This window comes from Solea solea, chromosome 18, assembly GCF_958295425.1.
Source record: "Solea solea chromosome 18, fSolSol10.1, whole genome shotgun sequence".
In the NCBI taxonomy this organism is placed as follows: Eukaryota; Metazoa; Chordata; class Actinopteri; order Pleuronectiformes; family Soleidae; genus Solea; species Solea solea.
Window position 1 is genome coordinate 10,088,485 of NC_081151.1, and position 22,939 is coordinate 10,111,423.

General features: G+C 40.5%; 2 protein-coding genes across 5 annotated transcripts in view; one reads left to right on the forward strand and one right to left on the reverse strand.

The window, feature by feature from the left end:
• The first annotated feature begins 22 nt into the window (after positions 1-22).
• fancm (FA complementation group M) overlaps positions 23-22,939 on the forward strand; it is a 34,799-nt gene continuing 11,882 nt past the window's right edge. For all 4 annotated transcript variants that reach the window (XM_058615953.1, XM_058615955.1, XM_058615956.1 and 1 more), the window contains exons 1-13: positions 23-965; positions 2,134-2,306; positions 2,505-2,582; positions 2,673-2,831; positions 15,187-15,318; positions 15,586-15,718; positions 15,841-15,933; positions 16,534-16,638; positions 16,883-17,055; positions 17,485-17,691; positions 17,787-18,027; positions 18,557-18,705; positions 19,218-19,379. In XM_058615953.1, coding sequence (XP_058471936.1) covers positions 251-965; positions 2,134-2,306; positions 2,505-2,582; positions 2,673-2,831; positions 15,187-15,318; positions 15,586-15,718; positions 15,841-15,933; positions 16,534-16,638; positions 16,883-17,055; positions 17,485-17,691; positions 17,787-18,027; positions 18,557-18,705; positions 19,218-19,379 — 2,520 coding nt within the window. In that variant the 5' untranslated portion in view covers positions 23-250. The remainder of the gene's footprint in view (positions 966-2,133; positions 2,307-2,504; positions 2,583-2,672; positions 2,832-15,186; positions 15,319-15,585; positions 15,719-15,840; positions 15,934-16,533; positions 16,639-16,882; positions 17,056-17,484; positions 17,692-17,786; positions 18,028-18,556; positions 18,706-19,217; positions 19,380-22,939) is intronic.
• soul3 (heme-binding protein soul3) lies at positions 4,466-11,779 on the reverse strand. Its single transcript, XM_058615970.1, has 5 exons — positions 11,183-11,779; positions 8,059-8,153; positions 7,006-7,147; positions 6,678-6,861; positions 4,466-6,576 (listed from the first exon to the last, which is right to left on the reverse strand). Exons 1-5 carry the CDS (start codon positions 11,433-11,435, stop codon positions 6,405-6,407), a joined length of 846 nt encoding a protein of 281 aa, XP_058471953.1. The 5' UTR covers positions 11,436-11,779; the 3' UTR covers positions 4,466-6,404.

Here is a 22,939-nt window from a genome sequence, read left to right on the forward strand (position 1 = left end):
GGTAATTTGAACATTTAACTTTGTATATTGCCACAAACAAAACTGAAACATCATTTTATGATGTAAACTGAATTTAACTGAGCAAAAGAATATCCGAAATATAAGCGTAACGACGTTTATGGTATTTTATTTTGACAAGGGTAACATGAATTGACCCGGAAGTATTCCAGTATTTTGAGTTTTGCAATGTTGCTACTGCTGCTCGTCACATGGCACTTTATCTCAAAGTTTCTCGCCACAGCTGCAGATAATGAACTCTGGTTCAAATCAGAAGACTTTGTTCCAGACATGGGGAGCCGCCGTCTCTCAAAGCACATTTGGCCAACCGAAAAAAGGCGCTAAAGGCGATAAAGCCGCTGGGCGGCGGAGAAAAATCCCAAGTACAGGCAACACAGGTAAGGTGGCTCCATCACAACCTCCACGTAACCCTCTATGGAGTGAAACGGGACATTCGTCAACATTCACAGCAGAGACCCCAGTGAGGACAGAGGAGCCCGCACCTGCGTTTGAATATGAAGATGAGGATGATGATCTCATGGTTGTTGCTGTGTACGAGGCTGAAAAGAGCCTGCAATGTAATAATACCAACTTTATTCAGCATGACAACCCAGTAGGAGCAGAAAGCAGGGCCCTTTCTCCAGCACCATCAGGTGCCAGGACATATCCTGACCTCCCTGGGTTTGACAGCTCCTCAGCTAAGGTATGGATCTACCCCACCAATTACCCCATCAGGGAGTACCAGCTGAAGATGTCAGAGGCTGCTCTGTTCCACAACACACTGGTGTGTCTGCCCACTGGTCTGGGAAAAACCTTTATAGCCTCCGTGGTCATGTACAACTTCTACCGCTGGTATCCGTCAGGGAAGATTGTTTTCATGGCTCCCACGAAACCCCTGGTGGCACAACAGATCGAGGCCTGTTACAAAGTGATGGGGATCCCTCAGGCTCACATGGCTGAGTTGACAGGTAACAAAACAAGTGGAGGTAGACTGATAGAAATAGTGTGGACAAGTAATCAAGCGGATCTTTGACAGTTTGTAATAATTGTTATCGGCCAGTATTGGAGTTAGACCCATTAGTCAGCTGTTTCAAGTAATTGCGCTGACCTTTGCCCTTTTTTTTAAATGATCAGTAGTAGATTGCTTATTCATCTAAGTTTAGACATTTTGTTCTCAAAAATGATTAAAGGTCCAGTGTGTGACATTGTGCAGGGTTAACTGGCAGATATTTAACGCACTATTCATAAGTCTGTTTGTACAAACGCTTTAAAATAAAAACCCAAAGGAGAAGGAGGATGAAACTACAGACAGAGTTGAAGAGTTTACATCCTTTCTGTCATGCAAAGGCCAACATATTTCCCTGCCCCCTGTGCTTGGGGAAAGGGAGGAGTGAGCGAAGGAGTCGTTGTGTTTGTTAAGATCTGCATTCTCACCTTTTTAGAAGTCACTCAGTACGTTTACTTACACAGTTTAATTTGAGCCATAGTCTCACAAGACAGGCAATAGGACAACTTGCTGGAGGAGAAAGCCGATTTATTGGCTGTGTACGTCTGACTCCGCCTCCGTAGGTGGCGCTGTATCTAGTGCGTATTGAATCAGTTTCCCGTTGAGCTTTACGTCAGAGAAAAACAGCCAATGTGAGATGTTAGTCCAATTAAGACTGACAATATTTTAGTCAGACTAACTTGTTTACATGACTTAAAAAAGATGAATTATTGTCTTAGTCTGACTAAAATCTGACAAATTCTTACACACTGCACCTTTAAATCGTTTTTTAATCACAAAGATTATTAAAAAAAATATTTGACATGCATATAAGGACACTGCCTTGTTGATGAAGACCCTAAGTGTCCTAATAAATGTTAAAATTAGCTATTTTATGTTAAAAACGGTCAACTTCTAATTAATATGATTTAATAAGTAGACTAACTGTTTTGTATTTGTGTCAATTTACTAATTTCTGTTCTCAAAATTGATAAATGCACTCAACTTTATTTGTCAAAGTTAAGTTTTTGATGTTTCATGTATTTGATATTTGGCTTCTGCATTATTTTTGTTTTGAACTCTAATGATAAAACAAAAACCTCTTCCACCTTTTACTCATCATTAACAAGAGAGCGTGTCCCACTTCACAGGCAGCACCGCAGCGAAGCAGAGACAGGAGATATGGCGGTCCAAGCGTGTCTTCTTCCTCACCCCTCAGGTCATGGTGAATGATTTGTCCAGAGGCACCTGCCCGGCTCAGCAGGTCAAGTGTGTGGTGATAGATGAAGCCCATAAAGCACTGGGCAACCACGCTTACTGTCAGGTACCCAAACTTTCCACTGATGACCACAACTTGCCATTGCCTTCATTTTATGTCAGCGCTAAGTGATCGCTAAGTCATTCTTTAGATAGAAGGGATATAAGATGGATGGATAAAGAATTCTTGACTTTTTTTTGCAGCATTGCCACTTACGTTTTACATTTTTAATTTTTGCTGCCTGCTCTTCTCTCTCCTTTTCAGGTGATCGGACAACTTGGCAGCCAGACTCTGCAATTCCGCGTCCTAGCTCTGAGTGCAACTCCAGGAGGGGATGCAAAGGTAAGAACAATATAAGGTTAATACAGTACTTGTATAATATAACCTCTGTTCTGATGTTCCTATGTCTGATTCCGCCATTCCTCCCTGCAGGCGGTGCAGTCAGTGATCTCTAATTTACTCATCTCCCACATTGAGCTGCGTTCAGAGGAAAGCCCTGACATCCAGGCCCACTCCCACCAGCGCAGCGTGGACAAAATGATTGTTCCTCTGGGGGAGGCCCTTTCTGCTCACCAGGGGCGCTATCTGCAGGTAGGCCGAAGAACTTTTTGCTTTTAATCCTAACACCTGACGTTTGGGGGTGACACAGTAGTGGACAAGTACAATAAAACTTAATGTAAACAAATCTACTTCTCTATTTAAACCTTCCTGGTTGAGATACCACAATACAGAGAAATTGCTTTGCTGCCATCTTGTGGTTATTCCTTACAGTTTTTTCTTAGTAAAAGAAAAACATCCAACCATATAATTGTTTTCTCTGCATCACACGTCTTTCATCTCACCGCGTGGTCTATGTCGGGTCAGTGAATATTAAATGAATTGATTTGTTGTTGCTCTACGGGCTCCTAAGGGTTGGTGCGCTGCATGTGCAGACTGTTAAATGTGCAGCGCCATCATCTATCTCTGCTGGCTGGAGAGCTGGAATGTGACAGCTGCATGTGAAAATGTAATACCTGTTGTGTGTGTGTGTGTATGTGTGCCCCCCTTCTCTCTGATTCTCAGTTGTTAGATCAGTCAGAACGTCTGACCAGAAGGTGTGTCTGTGTGTGTGTGTGTGTGCGCGTGCAACCTGCTTGTTAACCTCCTGCCCTCCCTTCATCTGACCAGTACTAATTTGACCACTGTACTCAAGTGTAAAATGAGCATGACTGCAGTCCTCCAAGTGGAATCTAAGGATCAGTAATCAGTAAAATGAAGCAATCATGCAGACACGGCCTTTGGTCTGTCTTTTCCCTCCAGTCCAAATACAGAGAGAAGCATCTGTTCATACTGTCTAAGCATTGTGATTTTGAATATAAATAGATTGACGTTTTACAGGTTACAACACATGGTGTAATCAATGTCAGGCATCCTTACCATACAGTACATACTCATCGGCCACTATATTAGGCACAGAACAGCTAACAGTGTGTCAGGAGTGGAACCTGGTGTGGTTCTCTGAAGTTGTAGCCTATCAACATCAAGTTCTGACAATTTTTCATTTTCATTCTTTTAACCCTAGAATGACAGGTGTACCCTGTGCCAGACGAGTCTAAGCTGAAAGTTAATTGTCCAGAAATGGCTCTTATTTATTAAAATTTATAAATATTCCTACATCTGTGACTTAAGGGTGACAGAATCTGCTCTCTCAGAGAAAGAAGCTGTTCGTCACACATTGCATGGGTATATTAATGCGGTTTTACGCACACATGCCTATTTCCTCTTTTCTTGTATCTCGATCAGACGCTGTATACAAAGCACTGTAATGTAGTGTAGTGTGTCACTCCTGTGAGAGGTCGTCATGTTACTATATCCCAAGTAACAGAACTAGATCCTCCTATGAAGTAACTAATGCAACGTGTCTCAGAACAAACTTGGGTGTGACTCGCTTTGTTTGTTACATGTGACCATGCTTGTCATCATTCTGTTTTTGTGTTGCATTCGTGGGACTATAAATGGCCACAGCTGTTCTAAACGCCATTGTTTAATGGTAACCCTGGATGTGTCCACACAGTGGTGTATTGGTTGGTTTGAAGCCCGGTTCGGCTGAGAGCCTTTCTGTATCTGAGTTTTCTCCTGGTAGTCCGGTTTCCTCCCACAGTCCAAAACCATAGGACACTTTAAATTGACCATAAGTGTGAGTAACACCTTAAAAAAAAAAAAAAAATCCAGTATCACTGTTGATGTCAAATGACAAGCAGTTTTATTGCACAAAGACAACCACAGTAGCTCTTGCTGTTGCTGCACTTCAATCACAGTACTCACACTTTAGCAAAAAAACAAAATTAAGCGAAACATAAAAAGGAAAACGAATTAGATACTTAGACGTGATGTTCCCACATAACCAGGTTTTGAAAGGGGGAACAAACCTACTTGTATCATAGCTTTGACAGTGTTTGCACGCTACAGTTGTAATATCAGCTCATCAATCATTAAATGCTTAATATATTCTTGTGATTTTCTTAATGTCAATATAATGACATAATGCCAATTAAAGGCCGACTCGGTAACTTTCCCAACCCAATAATAAACTTACTTCACTGTTTTATTTTGCAGTTTAAATAAGATTAAACCAATTTCCTCTCAGTTTGAGCTTTACTGTTTAATATTTACACATTTCATTATAATAATAATAATAATAATAATGATAATAAAAACTTCCTGCCTCATGGATTTCATGCCCCAGTCCTAAGAACAAGATTTGGCTGGTTCAACTTTCAGTTTTATTTCAGAGACATTTCTTTGAACTCAAAGTGTAGCTGGTTAGATGTTTTATTTTTGTTGCATTATACTGGTCTGATGTTTTTTTTGTTTTTTTTAATATAGCAAATATAAATGTACATCTTTCACTTTGACGTCAAAATATCCGTATGACGGAACTTTAAATAAAGATTGAACTAAAACAGCATTTAACTTTCATCTATCTAATAAGAGTATAGTCACAGTAGAGGTATTCTTTGTGCTCAGATGTTCTTGGTCACACCGTTTCTACACAGAAGCAGCAGTATTACTTAATATAGCAGTGAATGCTTACTCGCTAACATCGAGTCAGAGAAGCCAAAGAAAGAGCATGAGAAAGAGGTATATACTATTCCTGTGTGTGAGTGTGCCTTGAAACACGAGGAATGCATTGGTTTTTTTTTTTCCCAGAAGAGAAGAATGTACATCGAAGTACTTCATGATTGTCATTCAGCAGTAGAAGTTTTCAACATTTGGTTTCTTGTAGGGATTCATTTGTTTTCACCCTGTTGGCTATACATTCATACACAAACACACATGAGCAGGTTATATTCATGCGTGTTTGTTTGTCTACATTATTGTGATGAGTGTATTTATGTTTCCAGCCATCAGTTTTACCCTGAATGTTGTCTGTCAGGCTGTGCTGCGCGCTCCATCCGCCAAACAACAATATCTGCATCTGAACACACACACACTAACAGGATGAGGTCAGTGGCACAGCAACTGTGATAACTGGCGTGTTGACTATTGTTATCAGTCAAATATTGCACCTACTAGCAACATATGTAGTGACTGGCATTACATAGACTTTTGACCTATAGTGAATACAAACAGCATGTCAATAGAGACATTTCAGAAAGCTATAGAATGACGGAGAAATGTTTTTCTTATGTTGAACATTGAACATCACCCCACTTTACAACATGTTGCGGCTATGCAACAAACAAAACGAGACTATAATGAGTCTGCATATTCACTGGAGCCTGGTTCTGCTTTAGAGAAGATGCACTGTTGCATGTTGCAAGCTCAATGGGTACAGAGCTCACAGATTGCTAGCTATTTCTAATGTAACAAGAGAATACTGTGCCTAGGAATGGTTTAAGTCATCACAGTGTAGGAGCAGGAGATGAATGCTACACTTTACTTTAGCGTTTGGGTTAAGTCCATGAGCATATGGCAGTGGTTTATGGATGAAAGGACGATGTATGGAAATTAACGAGAATTCACTAAGATCCGAGTAATGGTTAAGTTGTTTTAAATCAAGACTGTTGTGGTTGGTTCAGGTTGAGGTGGTGACTACAGAGGACATCACACCTGAGGCTGTAGATGACCTGGGACAGGGTTAGGGACTCTTTATGGGCTCAAGGTCACAGGTACGGTCATTCCTCAGTGTCGCTCCAGGAACCAGATCTCATTCTGACGGTTGCTGTGAGCAGGGTTGGTGTAGCCAGCCACCATGAACGAGTCGTTGACACAAGCATCAGGAGTGTCCAGCAGCTCTGCCAGGGCATCGATCTGGTTGACGATGGTCACTTCATTGGTGGGACCAGTAAAGGCCCTGGAAGCAGAAAAACAACAATGATTCTTGCCCTGCTGGTCACTAATTCGTTATATCCTGGCATTGTGACAATAGCAATTTTTATTCCATTCTCCATTTACCTTGTGTATACGATCATTGGGGGCCAAACATCTATGAAGATCTCGCCGTCAGAAGGCTGTGGGGGCTGGGCCTGATGCTCAATAGGAAGGTAGTATGCCACAGTGATCTCATGGGAGATCACAGAATGGTTCTCATTTGTGCGCACGACTGTCACGATAGGGAGGGTCATGCCCAAGTAGTCACCTACGGAACAAAAATAGAAGCCGCCATTATTACATGTGCTGGATTGGAGATTTTCCTCAGACAATAAAAAGTGGACCAAAGCTGGCATTCAAAAGGTCAGACTGTGGTTGCATGTGCTGGTTGCTTCCTTGTTTGTGGACTCACCTAAGGAATTCTGCTGGCAGATATATTTCATTATCCTCATAAAACCATAACAGATGCTCTGCTCATAAGTGTCCTCACGCAGGGTTATACAAGCCCAGTGGCCCTTTTCATAGTGGCGTTTCTCATAAAGCAGTTTCCCACACTGAAAAAAAACCAATAAATATGATGAAGCAAGGCTTTATCAAGGCTGTCACAAAAGATATTTTCAGAGTTAATTATTGATTGAAAAGATATCCAGTTTCCCATCATATAGGCGTAAATACACCTACATATATTAACATTTTTGAATCTGAAATCGGAGAATATAAAAATCGAATCAATTGTTTGTTGTAGGGGGTCTTATGAAACAGGTTTTCTCGATCATACTGTTAACCCCACTGTTTCCAAACTTTGCTGTCAACGTGCTACTTTGCCACACGGCACTAGAACCTACTTTAAGAATAGTCATTATCCTTTGTTTAACCAGGGTGTCCACCCAGGTTTTAAGTGAACTAATTAAATCAAGTTAATCCAATTAGCGCTGTTAATTTATAAGCCCCCCAAAGGAGTTTACATGGCTTTTTTGTCTTGAGTCACATTTTTTAAGAGGCTTGATTTACTATTTGTGCGTAACAGAGTGTTCATCTTTGTAGAGTTGCTGTAATATAAAGTATATTTTTATATTTTAAAACCCAGTTCCTTTTAATTAGGACACTAAAATGAAGGTTGAACACGTGTATAAGTTCACGTATAGGACAAAATATACATCATAAAACCACAATGGCATTCAAAATTGAGTCTTGTATAGACTGTTCCTACAAGATCATGTGTTTTAGTTGATTTGGGCATTTTGCATCGCTGTCGGCTTCTTGGATCCAACAGTTAATTGTTATAAAAGGCTTGTCATGGTGGAGTGATGACAAATAACTAAGATTGGCTTCATCTAGATTAAACTAGTGTAATTCAGTCTCTAAAACCTTTTTCCTTGTCTTATCGTGTATGAAAATATGCAAAGAGCAAGGGTTATATCATTTATTTGTCATCGTTAAAGCAGCAAATGTCAGTAGTAGATACCTTTTCTCTTCGTCCAAGGACGTTGAAAGGGATGTGCTCCCTATTGCTGCGTCCTTCGTTGTTGCTGGTTAGCTGCTGAATGGGTTGTGCCATATCTGTCAGAAGACAAACAAAGAGTGCTCAGTGAGTTAAAATCATGATCTATAAAAAAAAATAATAAAACAAACTGTTGACATGTAGAAAATAAGATTCAAACTCTCCTTATAAAAGTGAAAGCAGGTGTTTTTAGCCACAGGACTGTTGTCATATAATGAAGCACAACCTACATTTTTACATACTGCATACACTGTAACTTATCTCCACTCACACCATATTATGTGCACTTGGGAGTTTCCAAGGCTCCAAGGTGATGCAGATAGTTTGTGTGAAAGAAGGCTGACAGATGGGCAGACCTGGCCAAGTGCTGCTCCATGATGTCACTCTTTATTGGAGCTGTTGGATGTAGCACTAATGGAAGCTGCCCAAGGCCAGATATAGACTGGTATTAACAGAGGCACACTACAGTAGTGTCTTTGCTGTACTTTACATGTCTACCTTGTAATGTTCTCCCTTAATTAACAGTGAGTGAAGGTGTGACATGAGTAGATTCTTGTGACACTTGATATTTTATAATAGAGGCAAATTACCCCACACATTTACACACATTGTGTTTACAATTTCATGGACAACTGACATAGGAATCTGTGGTATTGAGGTGATCCATCATCTGACCACGAACAAAGTGAACGTGTTTGAGTGTTTACTAATAACAGATAAAGGGGTGTGGCTCCGTTTGGCCAATAAACTGACTAAAAATAAAGATGGTATCTTCAATATGGGAGACAAGGACGGGAAGAAACCACTACTATGCCAAAGTGCTGTTGTCCATACCTGCTAACATGAACTGCTAACACACTTCAGAAACAAGCAAATTCATTTGCCTCGATAATTAATATATTCATATTCTATTCTATTTTGGTGGTATCTTTTGACAGTATTTAATCGTAAACAATGATGTTTATAGAGTGGGTGTTTATATGTTAACAGCTGAAAATCAACCACACCCATCTCCATTTGACTCCATCCTAATTAGAGCAAAAGGGTGTTGGCCAGTTCCCTGAGCTTCACTATTGTAGTGCGGGATTTAGCAGCTACAACCCGAGTACACGTTTAGGCCAGGTAGATAATCCCCCATGAGTCAGAAAGCCCATGCAAGTGATTTAATTTATTAAGTGCTCAGTTAGTGCAGTGGTCTGAGGGCTGTGTGGATGTGGTGGTGAAGGATTTGCACTGAAGACAATCACTAAGAAAAATGACAAATAGCATAACCTGTATGTCAGGCTGCCCCCAAATGCATAAAATGATAGTATTTTTTTCCTATAAAGTGTTAAACCTGAACAAGTTTTGAGGTAAATATCAATGCTTTTACTTTGACCATATGAAATGTTAAAGAGACAATTTTTTGTCACCTTCAGCCACACTTAAAAAACTGCACATAAATAAACTTGTATGTGAGTGTTTTGAAAATGTATTTATTGCTGTGAAACAAATAACAATTTAGTCCTTTGGGGTATATTGTCCAGATGTTTGTCCAGATTTGTGAGCCCAATGATCCGCAGTTATGAATTAGATTAAGAAGGTTTTAGAGTCCAAACAGCCGTAGCTGTCTCCAGACTCAAAACAGACTCCTAATACTGGGATTTAAGGTATCAACTTTAATGGCCAAGAAAAGTCGGTCTGTGGAACTCTCAGTTACTCTTATTTTCTTTTGTTTATGTGGTTCATACTGGTAAATCCACTCTTTGAAAAGCAATATCACTGCTTCAAAAACATAACAAACACAGAAGCTCTGAATACAAGAATATAACCTACAGACATTTGTCCTGCTTTGACAGTGATAAGGGACAGCTCTACTACATGCTGACGTCAGACTCGGATACCACACTGGTCATCTTTTCAGTTCATGGTCAAGCAACTCTTACCACATTCCAATTGGGTCACGATTAATAGATCACACGTGTGCACTGACATTAAAACACATGGTCCAGTGGACCCACACACTGCTGTCTTCACAGTCGTAGAGGCAAATGTGAAGCATACCACGGACTAAAGGTCTCTGTATTCCTTAGTGATCTCCTGTGTCATCCACCTGAATGAGCAGATCAGGCAAAAATAAACAAACCAATCTTTCTATTTTTTTCTCAATATAATGTATTATGGTAGTCAAGTCTTGGAAGGTTATTCATTCTACTTTTTCAATGCAGTCATAGCCAGAATGGATATTAGGGTAGTGGAAATATGTGTATACATAGAAATGTACCCAATGGACAAAATTATTTTAAAAAGCCACAGTTTAGTGATTTTCAACAGCTTTATAATCAGGCCAAGTCAATCTATCTGCATTATTTTTGTTTTGCTGCAACTAACTCTTTTTTATATATATATACACTGTATATAATCTGACAATTATTAGACAACAATTTCTTTTAGTAAGTGTGTCCATAAAATGTAGGTTGATGTTTCCCAAACATTTAAAATGATGTCATGCTCAGTTTATTTGGTCCTCAAACCAAATATATCCAGTTTACACTCACAGGAGCAAATAACCCCCCTCAATAAAACCAAATTAAATTACGGAAATTGATGAACCAATTATCAAAATAGTTGCCAATGAATGTATAATAAATGATTAATAATCAGTTATGGGTTGTAGCCATGTAAAAAAATACAACAAAGTGTACAAGCAGTACATTATTTTATTAGACTTTTCTCCAGTTTCAGTAACGGAGGTAGTATTTGTAATGTTTGTGTATTTTACGAGAAGATTCCCTCAGTGGCGTCATGACCAGGCGACAAACAACGCTTTGTTTACCTCGTACTTCTGTACTGTTTGTCATGTATGTGACCTTACATTGAATAGAATAGCGTTTTAAAGTGTGAGAGGCAGTGGATGTGTTGACTTGGCTGGAGCTGGTCTAACTTTGTCCCCTCTGCAGTAACTAGGGCAATGGTTAGCTAGCCCAAGATAAGTCAAAGGTTAGTTGTTTTTACTGGTCTGATGTTTGTTTTATAAAGAAGCGAAGTCATTACTTTGTATATGTGGCTGTTAGTGTCAATATTTAGCTTATTATTTACTTAGTTTTACCTTGAGCAACTTCCACCTGGTGTCCCCTGGCCACGTCCTGCCAGTAATGCAGCAGCCGGTCGTCGTCTTCCTGCGTGATCTCTGCCTCCTCTTCCAGGCTGCCGTTGCCCGAGTCTGACATTCGATCTTCGGAGAAAGACTCCAGATCCTCCAGCGTGATCATCCCACCTCTGTCGCCCCCGCTGCCGTCAGTACCACCACCACCACCGCCGCCGCCGCCGCCGCCGCTCATCTGACAGCCACCTCGGTCCATTTCTACTCGTGAGATTGATACTTTACGAAGAATTAACTTAAAATTGTTGACTAAAATGAAAAGTAGGTTGCACTTATTCACAAAGCGAAGTTGAATTTGAGCCTTTTTCTTCAAAACTCGGTAGGACGACGACTAATTTCTGGTCAAAAATCGGGTAGGGCAAAGCTTTCTAAGACGCATTTCGGCATAACTACCTTCGGTGCGTTATATACGACGATGAGGACACATACTCAAGTGCTCACCCTACTTTTTAAATGCGTAAAAAACAAATAAACAAAAGAAAACCGAAGCGGGCTACTTTGCCTCCGCTGAGCAGCGCGACGCTCGCCTGGTCTCCTCCGGCGGTGACTACAGTGTTTATAGGGGATGAGGGCGGGCCATGTGACGCTGCGTCATCCTCTGACTCCTCCTCCTCTCTCCTGCTGGACAAGACCATTCATTACAGAGACCCCGACCCAGGTACACACATCTCACCAGGTTCTGTCAAGTAGAAAGAACTAAACATGCAGATTTGGGAATGAGGCAAATTGGGCGCTGTAACTTGTGAGAGTGGCTGGTTTCATGTGGTCCTGTGATGGACTGGAGACCTGTCCAGGGTGTACCCCTGAAACTAGGGCTGCAGAATGCATTGAAAATGTGTCGTCATGCACAAATACTGTACATACTGCAAAAGACAAACAAAGTGTAAGTATTACGTGTAACCTAATAATATAGTGTCCGATATGGTTTTCTGCTGCTGCGTACCATCTGCTTCAACTTGCACGATCAGAGATGGTTTAGTTTCTGTTTCAGTTATTTAAGTTACGCTGTCTTTCGTTCACCTCGGACCAGTGTGGTCATTCTCCTCTGACATCAACGCGGCAGTAGCATCAGCGGTTTTTGAAATACTCAGACAACCATGTACAAATTCACTTAAGTCGCCGTTCTGTGCCGTTCTGATGCTGGGTTTGAAATTCAGCAAGTCTTCTCTACCATGTTTACATTTGCTAATTAGATATTTATGTCAGCAAGCAGTTGAACCGGTGTACCTATTAAAGCGTAAAGTTGTTATTATCTAATCATTTCCTGCGCACTCAACGCCCTCATCCACCACTTTATAGGCTACTAATTAAACGCTGTACAAACCAGGTTTCTGATTTTTATTTAACACTATAATAATGAAAAAGAATTGATGACATTTCTTACTTAAAAAAAATACATATTAACTTTCTAGTATTGTGTATTTACAGATTTAACAAAAGTCTCTTTTGTATGTACATGCTCATTTAAGGATGCACTTTAGTGTATTTATTTATATACACCTCTTCCACTATCCCCTCTTCCCTATTGACAGGATGGGTGTTAGATGTGTATGTCCAGGTACATATACACACATCCAAGTAAAATGTAGCAGCAGAGATGATGGTAATGAATTTTCTTTGCCGCTTTGGTACATGTTTTGTTTGTGTGTGTGTGTGTGTTTTCATCACAGTGAATGATCTTTAATGAATTAAATAATAAATAGAGCATTTTACAGACACAGAAAACAAAAAACAAACAAACTTGAAATTGCGCTCTAGGGAACAGACGGGGCAGGATTTAGTCTAGTCTGTGTTACTGCAACATCCAACCACCATGTTGCAGCCTTCAACGTGCACGTAGCCAGAGGCTGTTATATAATTCTGTGTGTGTGTGTGTGTGTGTGTGTGTGTTCTATTGGTAAGGCAGGCTTAATAGCCCATGCAATATCATCCTTCCAGCCCCAAACAATTATTCTTTTGTCTTTTCATCTTGTTGCCCCCAAACGTGTCAATGATTATAATGCATTATCCTCCCCTATTTACCCCCTCTTACCCCACATTATCACCACAACACACACACCAAGTCCCTTTTAATGCCAACGTACACGACCGACTAGTTCAGCTTAGGATAGTTTCAGTTATTAATAGCCATCTACTGACTTCACCATGTCACTTAGCTCCATGCCCTTCAGCCAGTCAGCTGTCAGCATCTACCGAGCATGCTCAGTACAAGTTGTCCTCTTGTCTTCTCTCTCATCTCCTCTCTTCTACTTTTGTTCCCTCTTCTCTCTTGTCCTCTCACCTTGTCTCCTCTCCTGTTAATTTCATCTCATCTCCCTCTTCTCACTTTGTCTCCTTGTCTTCTTGTCTTGTCTCCTTTCCTCTGGAACCTTGTAATAATTACCATCAATTTTACCTGTATATTACCCTTGTCTGTGAACACATGAAAAAAAATACCCTCATTCCCATTCATAGCAGTGTTTGTGAAACTGTTCTCCTCCATGTTTGTTTTGTTTTTCCATCTCCATCGCCTGGTCTCACACCTCTGTTTTCACCTAATAAATAGCGATTTTTTTGCCTGTTTTGCACCTTTTTTCCCTTTGACATCGGATCTGAAGAACATTGTGATGTCACGTTATCTTTGGAGTTTGAACTCGCTTTCTTGGATCATCATTGTGTGTTTTTCTGGTTTCTTGGCTTTCTCTGAAGTAATATAACAAAATAAAAAGGCTATGGATATGATTAGTCAAAGTACAGGGAAAAAAACGGTTACACAGAAACGGCATACTGTTTTCTTTTCTTCAGTTTTTTTGAAATTCACTCTACATTCACTCCGACCAGACTTTGACCTCTCTAATCTCATAATCCAGCTCTGAATCCTGTATACACATCCCCACCTTGTGCACCACTGGTCAGTTCACTAGAGAGGGATATGGGTGGTGGTGAGGGTGGATTGTGTGTCGTTAACCAGCTCTTGGCTGTTTTTGTTGGTTTCTGTGTCAGAAACAGATTAATTGGTATTAGAAATGTCATGTGAATTGTGTCTTTAAGGTGAAATCTTCTCTGGCAATCAGTCTAAGTGATCCACCCTCAGGCTTAAAACATATCATGTGAAATGAAAAATGGGCTCAAGCAGGACATTTAGGACGAGGTGATATTGCTGTTGATGTTTTCTTAAAGGTCAGAGGAGTTACAGGTGGTCATATAAACCTTTTCTTTTGTCTTCTTAAGCCTTGTGAAGTTCGCTCCCATTTCACCTCCGGGAGAAAAACATTTCTATTCTTTCTTCTTATTTTTTAATATCAATTATCGTCAGTGGTGATTGGGAAATGTCAACGTATAAGTAAAAGTTTTAGTGTAAAATAAATAGAGTAGGTTTATTTTTTATTAAAATAGTTCATTTTAAATAGGTTCTGTCTTTGTGTTCTGTTTTGTCTTAAGCTCACATACTTTCTTTGTGCATCACACCTAATTAAGTTTTGTGTGCATTTCATAAAAATCCTTTGACAAAATCAAAACAACTAAATTGCTTGTGAGCCCCCCCCCCCCCTTTTTTTTCTTTCAGGGCAGCGTTTTCTTCTGTTTGGTTTCCAGAGCAGCAGCTCCTCTCAGCTGCAATTGGAATTGTAATGACGCAGCCTCCCATTATCTATAGTGGGAAGGATGAATAGATATTGTCAAAATTGCCTGTTTGATAAACTGCCTCCATCTCTTCTCCCATTATGAAGAAATGAGGCCAGGGAGAGGCTGAATGAATCCAACACATTATAGTGTTATTCAGTGTCTTTTGTTGAAGTGAGGGTCTTTTCTATCAATAAAGCAGTATCTTAAAGTGGTCACGCAGAGGTTGTGTGTGTGTGTGTGTGTGTATTTTTCAGTTTACTGCAGCAGGATGCTCGCGACATTACCCCCAACACAGGAAATGGCCAATTACCGATGACCTACATATGGTGTGTTGTTTTTCCGTACAGGTGCTGGAGAAATTCATGTCTCGTCTGGTCCAGAACCGGGTGATGTCCCCCAAAGACCTGAAGACTCTTACCAAATACCAGCTCATCCTGGCCAGGGACCAGTTTCGCAAAAACCCACCTCCGCAAATCAAGGCACGGACTCTGTGAATGATTGGATCATGTGCTGTTTTGTGCGACACGGCGTTAAATGATATGATACACAGCCTTTCGGCCTCACTGGCAGGTGGCGTTAGCATGTAGTGCAGTACAATCATAACATTGAAACATGCATAGAGTCTCATACATAGGCTTCACCTTTTTAATATTATTTGACACCTTGGAGTCTTTAATGTTTGCGTAATCTTAAATTCTGACGTGACCAGTCCTCTCACAGCTGTCATGTCCTTCTTTCCTATACAGGGAGCACAGTTGGGAATGCTGGAGGGCGACTTTGCCCTCTGCATCAGTCTGTACCATGGCTATGAGCTGCTGATGCAGATGGGGCTCCGATCACTGTTTTTCTACATCCAGGGAATCATGGACGGTTCCAGAGGTCGGTCACTTACCCTCCTCATATTTGTACATCTTACTGTAACTGATTTGGCTGCACACATACCCTGTGTTCATACAGTGAGTGATTTGGATTGAGCACTGTTCATGTGTCGTTTGCTTCAGAAATGTCCAGGGCGAGGAACGAGCTGCAGAGGACGCCCGTCTTCATGGACCTCTACCATGAGATGGAAGCAATGTTTGTAAAGCCATCTGCTGGTATGAGAGCTTTTTACTCATCACAACATTGTTCTTGATGTTCTTAAAGCTGCAGTATGCAACAGTGGTGATTTGTGTTGCCGTGACGTCATTATTTTTCCTCTGCGTGGTCTACGTAAAACAGGAAGGATGTATCATCGTTTGTATTCCGCGTCCTTCATCTGAAAATAGGCTTTATCAAGCAAAACTAGCAGACCTGAGTGTGTATACTGGCAGCACAGTGGTGGGCGGAGCAAACGGCATCTATTCCGTCAAACCGCTGTGTTTTCATTCATACTCCAGCCTTTTTGCAGCTGCCTCCTTTAACTCGCGCTGTATTGCTTGTGTTTGTTTTGATGTAAAATAAATCGCTTTCTGTGTGCAGTGTGGGTGCGTCACCAGGCAACAAGAGAGCTAACGACAACTATACTGAGAAACACAGATAGAGTTGTGTGGAGCTGATTAACTAACGATGCTTAATTAGCATTGTGTGCACTAATTTGACCCCGGTTTGTTTATATTTAAAATCTATGCACTGCAGTAATTTAATTTGGTTTGTTTCGAAAGTACCAATGCACCTGCATCCGGTTGACTCTCGTCCTCTGTGATTTGTCTTTCTAGGTCCAGATGAGCCGTTCATTTACAGTCACCCCAAACTGGAGAAACTGGAGGGGGTCGTACTGCAGCACTTCAGTCTGTGGGCCGAGAGCTCAGCAGACTGTAATGGTGATTAACTTACTTCAGTGCTGTGACTGATTGTTCTGACGTTGATATGAATGAATAATTGTCTTTGTGTTCTAATGACAGCGTTGAAAAAGCATTGCATTGACGTAGTTTAAATCCATGTCCTTGTCCGTGTACACACAGAAAACCTTTAACTTCATCCTAAACTTGAAAGCAAACATCAAAATACATCTCAGATGTTCTCTGTGTTCAAGTGTTTGTTCATTTTTCTCTCTCTTGGGTTCAGGTCTTCGGGCAGAAAACACACGCGTGATGATATTTTCGTCTTTCCGGGAAAGCGTTCAGGAGATCGCAGACATGTTGAACCGCCATGCCCCGATGATCAAGGTCATGACCTTCATGGGCCAGGCCTCAGCTGGGAAGGGGGTCAAAGGGTTCACCCAAAAGGAACAGCTGGAGGTAAAGTCTAACTATTGTGATGACACTTATCGTTTGGTGGTTTTAACCATAACAATTTCGTTATAACATTTTCCAGTAATAAATGTCCAAACCTGCTTGAATAATTAATCTTATTATGAAGTGTTAAGCCCTGGAAAGTCAATGTATTATTGATTCATCAAAGCTTAACTGCAGGTTAAATTATAGTAATTATAGTAGATATGACATAGTCACGCAGTAGTAGAAAAAAAAGTCTGTGATTTCACTGCTCCGTGCCTGACATCGCTCTTTCTTCACGCATACATTGTGTTCCGTTTCACCTGAATACACAATGCAGGAATGTGCTTGCATGTACAGTCTAGTCATGCATGTGCTAAAAACAGACCAGACACTATTATTAAGTGAACCACTGTATTTATAGCGTTGTTTCTCTTGTCACTCACGCTTTAGGTGGTGCACAGGTTCCGGCAGGGAGGCTTTAACACACTGGTGTCGACTTGTGTCGGGGAAGAGGGGTTGGACATCGGAGAGGTTGACCTTATTGTCTGCTTTGATGCGCAGAAGAATCCGATCCGCCTTGTGCAGCGGATGGGACGTACTGGACGTAAGCGCCAGGGACGCATTGTTGTCATCCTGGCTGAGGGACGTGAGGAGAGGGTGAGTGTCGGCGAGAGCACAAAGTGATACTCATGTCCTGACTCGTGCGACCATGTCCCCAAAATCATCTAAATGGTAGCTTTTGTGACCCTCAGACGTACAACCAGAGCCAGAGCAACAAGCGGAGTGTGTACAAGTCCATCATTGGCAACAGAACTGGGTTCCACATGTACCCCAGCAGTCCTCGCATGCTGCCGGAGGGATTAAACCCCACCTTGCACAAGATGCACATTACGTGTGGCCAGTTTGACCAGCGGGAGAACAGGAGGTCGTCTGGTGGAGGTCGGCGGTCCCACTCTGAGGGACGCGTCTCACTCATCCACCCTCAAAACCTGAGTAAGAATCTCTGCAGGAGTGTGCACTCACTGGCCACTTCATTAGGTACACAGAACACCTTATATAATGCCAGGAGTGGCACCCAGTGTGGCTTCTGCTATTGTAGCCCGTCGTATGTAACAGGTGGTTATTTGAGTTGCCTTTCTATTATCCCAAACCAGCCTGGCTGTTCTCCTTTGACCTCTGGTATCATCAGAGCATTTTTGCCCCAAAGAACTGCTCCTCACTGGATATTTTCTAATTTTTTTAGACCATTTTTTGTAAACCTTAGAGATGGTTGTGTGTCCCAGACCCAGTGGTTCAGCAGTTTCTGAAATCATCTTCTCCATTCTGATGCTCAGTTTGAACTTCAGCAGGATGTCTTGATCATGTCTACGTGTGATTGGTTGATTAGATATTTGCATTAACGAGCAGTCAAACGAGTGTGCCTCATAAATTGGCCGGTGAGTGTACAGCAAGAGGTGAAAAATGCTCCCTCGATCGAAGAACCAGACCTGGGTCTCTGAAGCTTGTGTGTCGACTGTGTCAGTTCGGCAGGGCAGGGCAACGTCGGACGGCTTCCTGAGCAGCGCAGATTATTCCACGTGGGCGTCCACCCTGAGACTACAAGAGGATGACGCTCATCCGACCCTGAAGCAGTCGCACTTCATGTCCATACCCAGCGAAGCACCACCTCAGGTTGGTCTTTCTGTCCGACGTTTAATTTTTGTCTTCTGCACAGATGAAGAAGAAAAGAATTCACTTAATGAGCTCCAGTTGCACTTACTTACTTAAATAGATAAATAAATAAAGGTAACAGTCTACATCAACACAAGTTAACCCTCTCGTGGTCCGTCGTATTCCAAGACTTCCACAGCCTTGGTTTTGAATATGATTCTTCGTTTACAATATTACAGCTATTGAAATATGCATTCAAACCCCACCAACAAAGAGTTTAGGACAGTATAAACAAAGCATATAAGCATATTTTAAAGTAGCTATAACATCCATCTACACAATAAAAAAAAACGAAAAATTCAAAAAAATTATAGTCAAGCAACATACCTCACTTGAGGCAGTAATACCTTCTAATAAACATTACAGCATATATATATGGACTCCTTTTATTCATACATTAGTTGCTTGGGGAATGCTTGTATTTCACTGAATTTTGTTTATTTCTATTTTGTCTTTTAATATTTAAATAATAGGAACTTAACAAAAGTGGACGGCCGTCCCGAGAGTTGTCTTTGTGGGAATGGAGACACTGGCAGCACAAGGTGCTTCCCACTCACGCTGTCGATCATTCCCTCCGCTGCCAGCACTTCGTCAAGGTGATGGAGCTCATAGACGGCATGAGAGAGGAAGATGAGGTAAGACGAGGGCAAGTGTGATTTCACTCACTCTTACTGTTACAGTTACAGCAAAATGGAGTTGTATCATGTGTCATGAAGGAAAATATCTCGGCATGCAGCTTGAATTCCTAATTGGGTCAATTATTTAACCCGATGAGAGGATGACTGTGCTTCAGTCACACAAAATCCCCTGGTGTTTGGCGAAATGCTTTCAGAGAATGACGTCAAACATCCTCCAAAAACATCCACAGCGTTGACATGAGGGGAAAAGCGACTTGATAAAAAGTCAATAACCACACGGCTAAAAGGGGGTCAGCTGAGGTCCATGTGACAATATGACGGTGAGTCATTTTCAGGCAAATTCTCCGCATGAGAAACAAGTTCTGTGGTGAAATATTTGCTGTGGCTGAAAGAAAATATGAAGGAAAAATAGTGTGTTCTCTGTATTTAGAGATGTGGTCAACATTGGTTCTTGAATCATTTTCCTTATTCTATAAGTACAGATGCTCCTTATGGATAGTTGAATTTTCTCTGTCTTGTTGTAATAATATGGATCTGTTGTATCACATTTCCTGCATCCACTCACACTGTCGCGAAGCAACTCTGTTGCTATAGTTTGGTTTAATAACCAATATCAGACGGGTAATTGAACCATGAGGCCTCTCTGTCTCACCATCTGTTATGTTGTACGTTCGTGTCATTGATAAGGCGTCTGGATTTGTCCAAATCTTTGAAATTAGGTCAGAGATTATGGTGAGTGGGCTCAGCTTCCAATGTTGGAAAACCAGAATGTTTCTTTTATGCCAGTGGGACACTGTGAATTATTTTGTTATTGCTATTATTGCAGTAATTTCAGGTGCATTTTCTTCATAAATCGTGCATCTTAACTGTACGTTCAATAAATGCAATACGTTATTGAGTAAAAATACTCATAATTCCCTCATAATTGTATTGAAAGTTTCCTGAAAATGTAGTAATTAGTAGTAGTAGTAATTAGTAATCTTAATTACAAATCATTTTCATTACTTACTTTTCATATAATGATGTATATGCATGTCCATATTTAAACCCAGTGAATAGCAGGGGCCAAAACGGCTCCTGGCACAAATTTGTGTGAGGAGCGTATTGTTATCCTTCACTTTATTTGCGTCCATTTGGCAATTTGGACCCTGTAAATGAGCAAACTTGTCCCGAGCGCGTTTGTCGTACTGAACTGCTGCACTCCTAGACTTGGTGGGGATGTGAGGGCCCTATTATGACTGCGTGCTGTCCTAGTTCTTCTTCTTCTTATTCTTCTTCTTCTTCTTATAATATTTTGCAGCCAGCCTTTTTTCAGACTGTTCACTTATCACTGGAACCTTGATTTGATGTTGTTTGTTTGTTGACGCAGTAGACAGAAGTATAAACTTATATGTTCCTTCCCCATTCATATCACACACAACTGAATTCAACGATTTACACAAAAAAATACAACATGTCCTACACTGGAAAGTCAAAGGTTGCATTAAAATAAAGACATTCATTATTTTTAAGTAATAAGTAAGGCCTGTGTATAATCATGAAATTAATTTCATATATATTTATATGCAGCAGCAGGACACTGTCTCATAAGTTATGTATTTTTAATATTTTCAGCAAACAATGTTTGTTTAACTTATCTTCCAATTGTTATCCATCTTTGTTAAGAACTGTGGAATAAATGTTGGCATTTTAGCTAATAACTATACTAACAGATAATTGCTGAGGAAAATCAAAATGGCTACAGTTTATATGGCATGATTCAATTGGAAAAGCACTTTATTTTGTCAACTCCGTCAGGTTTTATATCTGATAGTGTTAATGTTAAGCTGACGGAGCAGAAAAGTGCTCCAAAATCTGAAAATATGCCCATGAGGGCTATAAGCCTCAAATAAGTTAGGTAGGTAAGGTTAAGGTTTAAAATATTTGTAATCATCCTTTTTCATCAGTTTTGTCATCACATTTTGTCTTTAAAAAAAAGAAGAAAAAAAAGGAGATACTTTCAATTAACACACAAAATAACATACTTTTTGTTGTGTCAGACGGAGTTGACAAAAATCAGGTTATGATGTGTGTGTGTGTGTGTCCAGTTAAAATTAATAGCATTGTAGCATGTTTTTTGTAAAATTGAAGAGTAAAAAGGGCTTTTGTCCTTATATTTATTTAAACTGATGTATGTTCTTACTTTGCTTTAATTCATGGTTAAAGTTGTTCTTATATATTATCCCCCTTCCCTTTTAAAATATTAATTGAAATTAGGTTATTTCTTGCTTTGAATATTATTTGCGCAGTTTAAAACTGAACCAAAACCAGAAATTGCATTATTTGGAAATATAAGGAACTTAACGAAAATCCAGATTTGATCAAATAAGCAAGTCTGTTTTCGGTCCTTATGTTCTTTTATTGTACTTATATTGTATAATTTCTTTTCACATCCAACACACATGTTTTCAATGAATGTCTTTGTATTGAAATTCCATAACATAGATCAATGGTTATTTATGCATGACACACATTTTGTGTCTGGAAGCTTAGAAAATCATGCTGTGTTTCGTCATGCTGCTGCTGCTGCTGCTGCTGCTGCTGCTGCTGCTGCTGCTGCTGCTGCTGCTGCTGCTGCTGCTGCTGCTGCTGCTGCTGCTGCTGCTGCTGCTGCTGCTGCTGCTGCTGCTGCTGCTGCTGCTGCTGCTGCTGCTGCTGCTGCTGCTGCTGCTGCTGCTGCTGGCTCTTTGTGATGATGAGACACATGACAGGCAGGCAGGGCCTCCTCCTGTGATTATGTAACTGTTCTCTCAACTATTATATAAAGCTAGGAAGCTCGAAGTAGGTCAGGCCGTAGTGGCCTAGATGTATAGTAGATTTGGCTGAGGAGCAATGAGTTGGAAATCAAAAACAGATCCCCCCCCCAAAATAAGGAACTTTGTTTGAGTTGTTTAACGTGCAACACGGGTCTGTATCTGTCAGTTTAAGTACATTACTGCTTCTAAACAATACTTTATACTCTTGATTGTCTGCTTTAGTCAACCAAATACAAGTCAATATGAACATTTCGCTGCATTTTACTGACTTTCCAGACTTTTTGTTTGTCACCTTTGTAGTTTTAGTTTTTTTTTTTATTGTGGACAAGCAAAAAATCTACATATTTTCACAGCCTGTAGTTGTTGTTGTTGATTTTTCCTCTGTGTAGCAGGTTCATAGCAGCTTTTAACGATATTAACGTTATTCTTTCCAGAGTTGGGAGAGAAAAACAACAACATAGCCAAACAGTTAAGTACAGTTTGAATTAGGTCAGCAATTTAAGGACAAATAAAGGCGAAGGAATGGTGAAGTTGTGCCTCTGCACGTTTGGAAACCAACAGATTAGCTTTCCTTCCATGTTTGCATTGTCGTGTGCTCTTATGTATGTAACGAGAATCAACAGAGAAAAGTTTCCACTGAACAACAGACATGAATTTATTATAGGTCGTCATGTTCATTCTCGATCTGGACACATAATCTGATTATTATCTAATCCTGTACAAATGATTAAATTAAATCCTCTGTGAAATGCATTCATTATT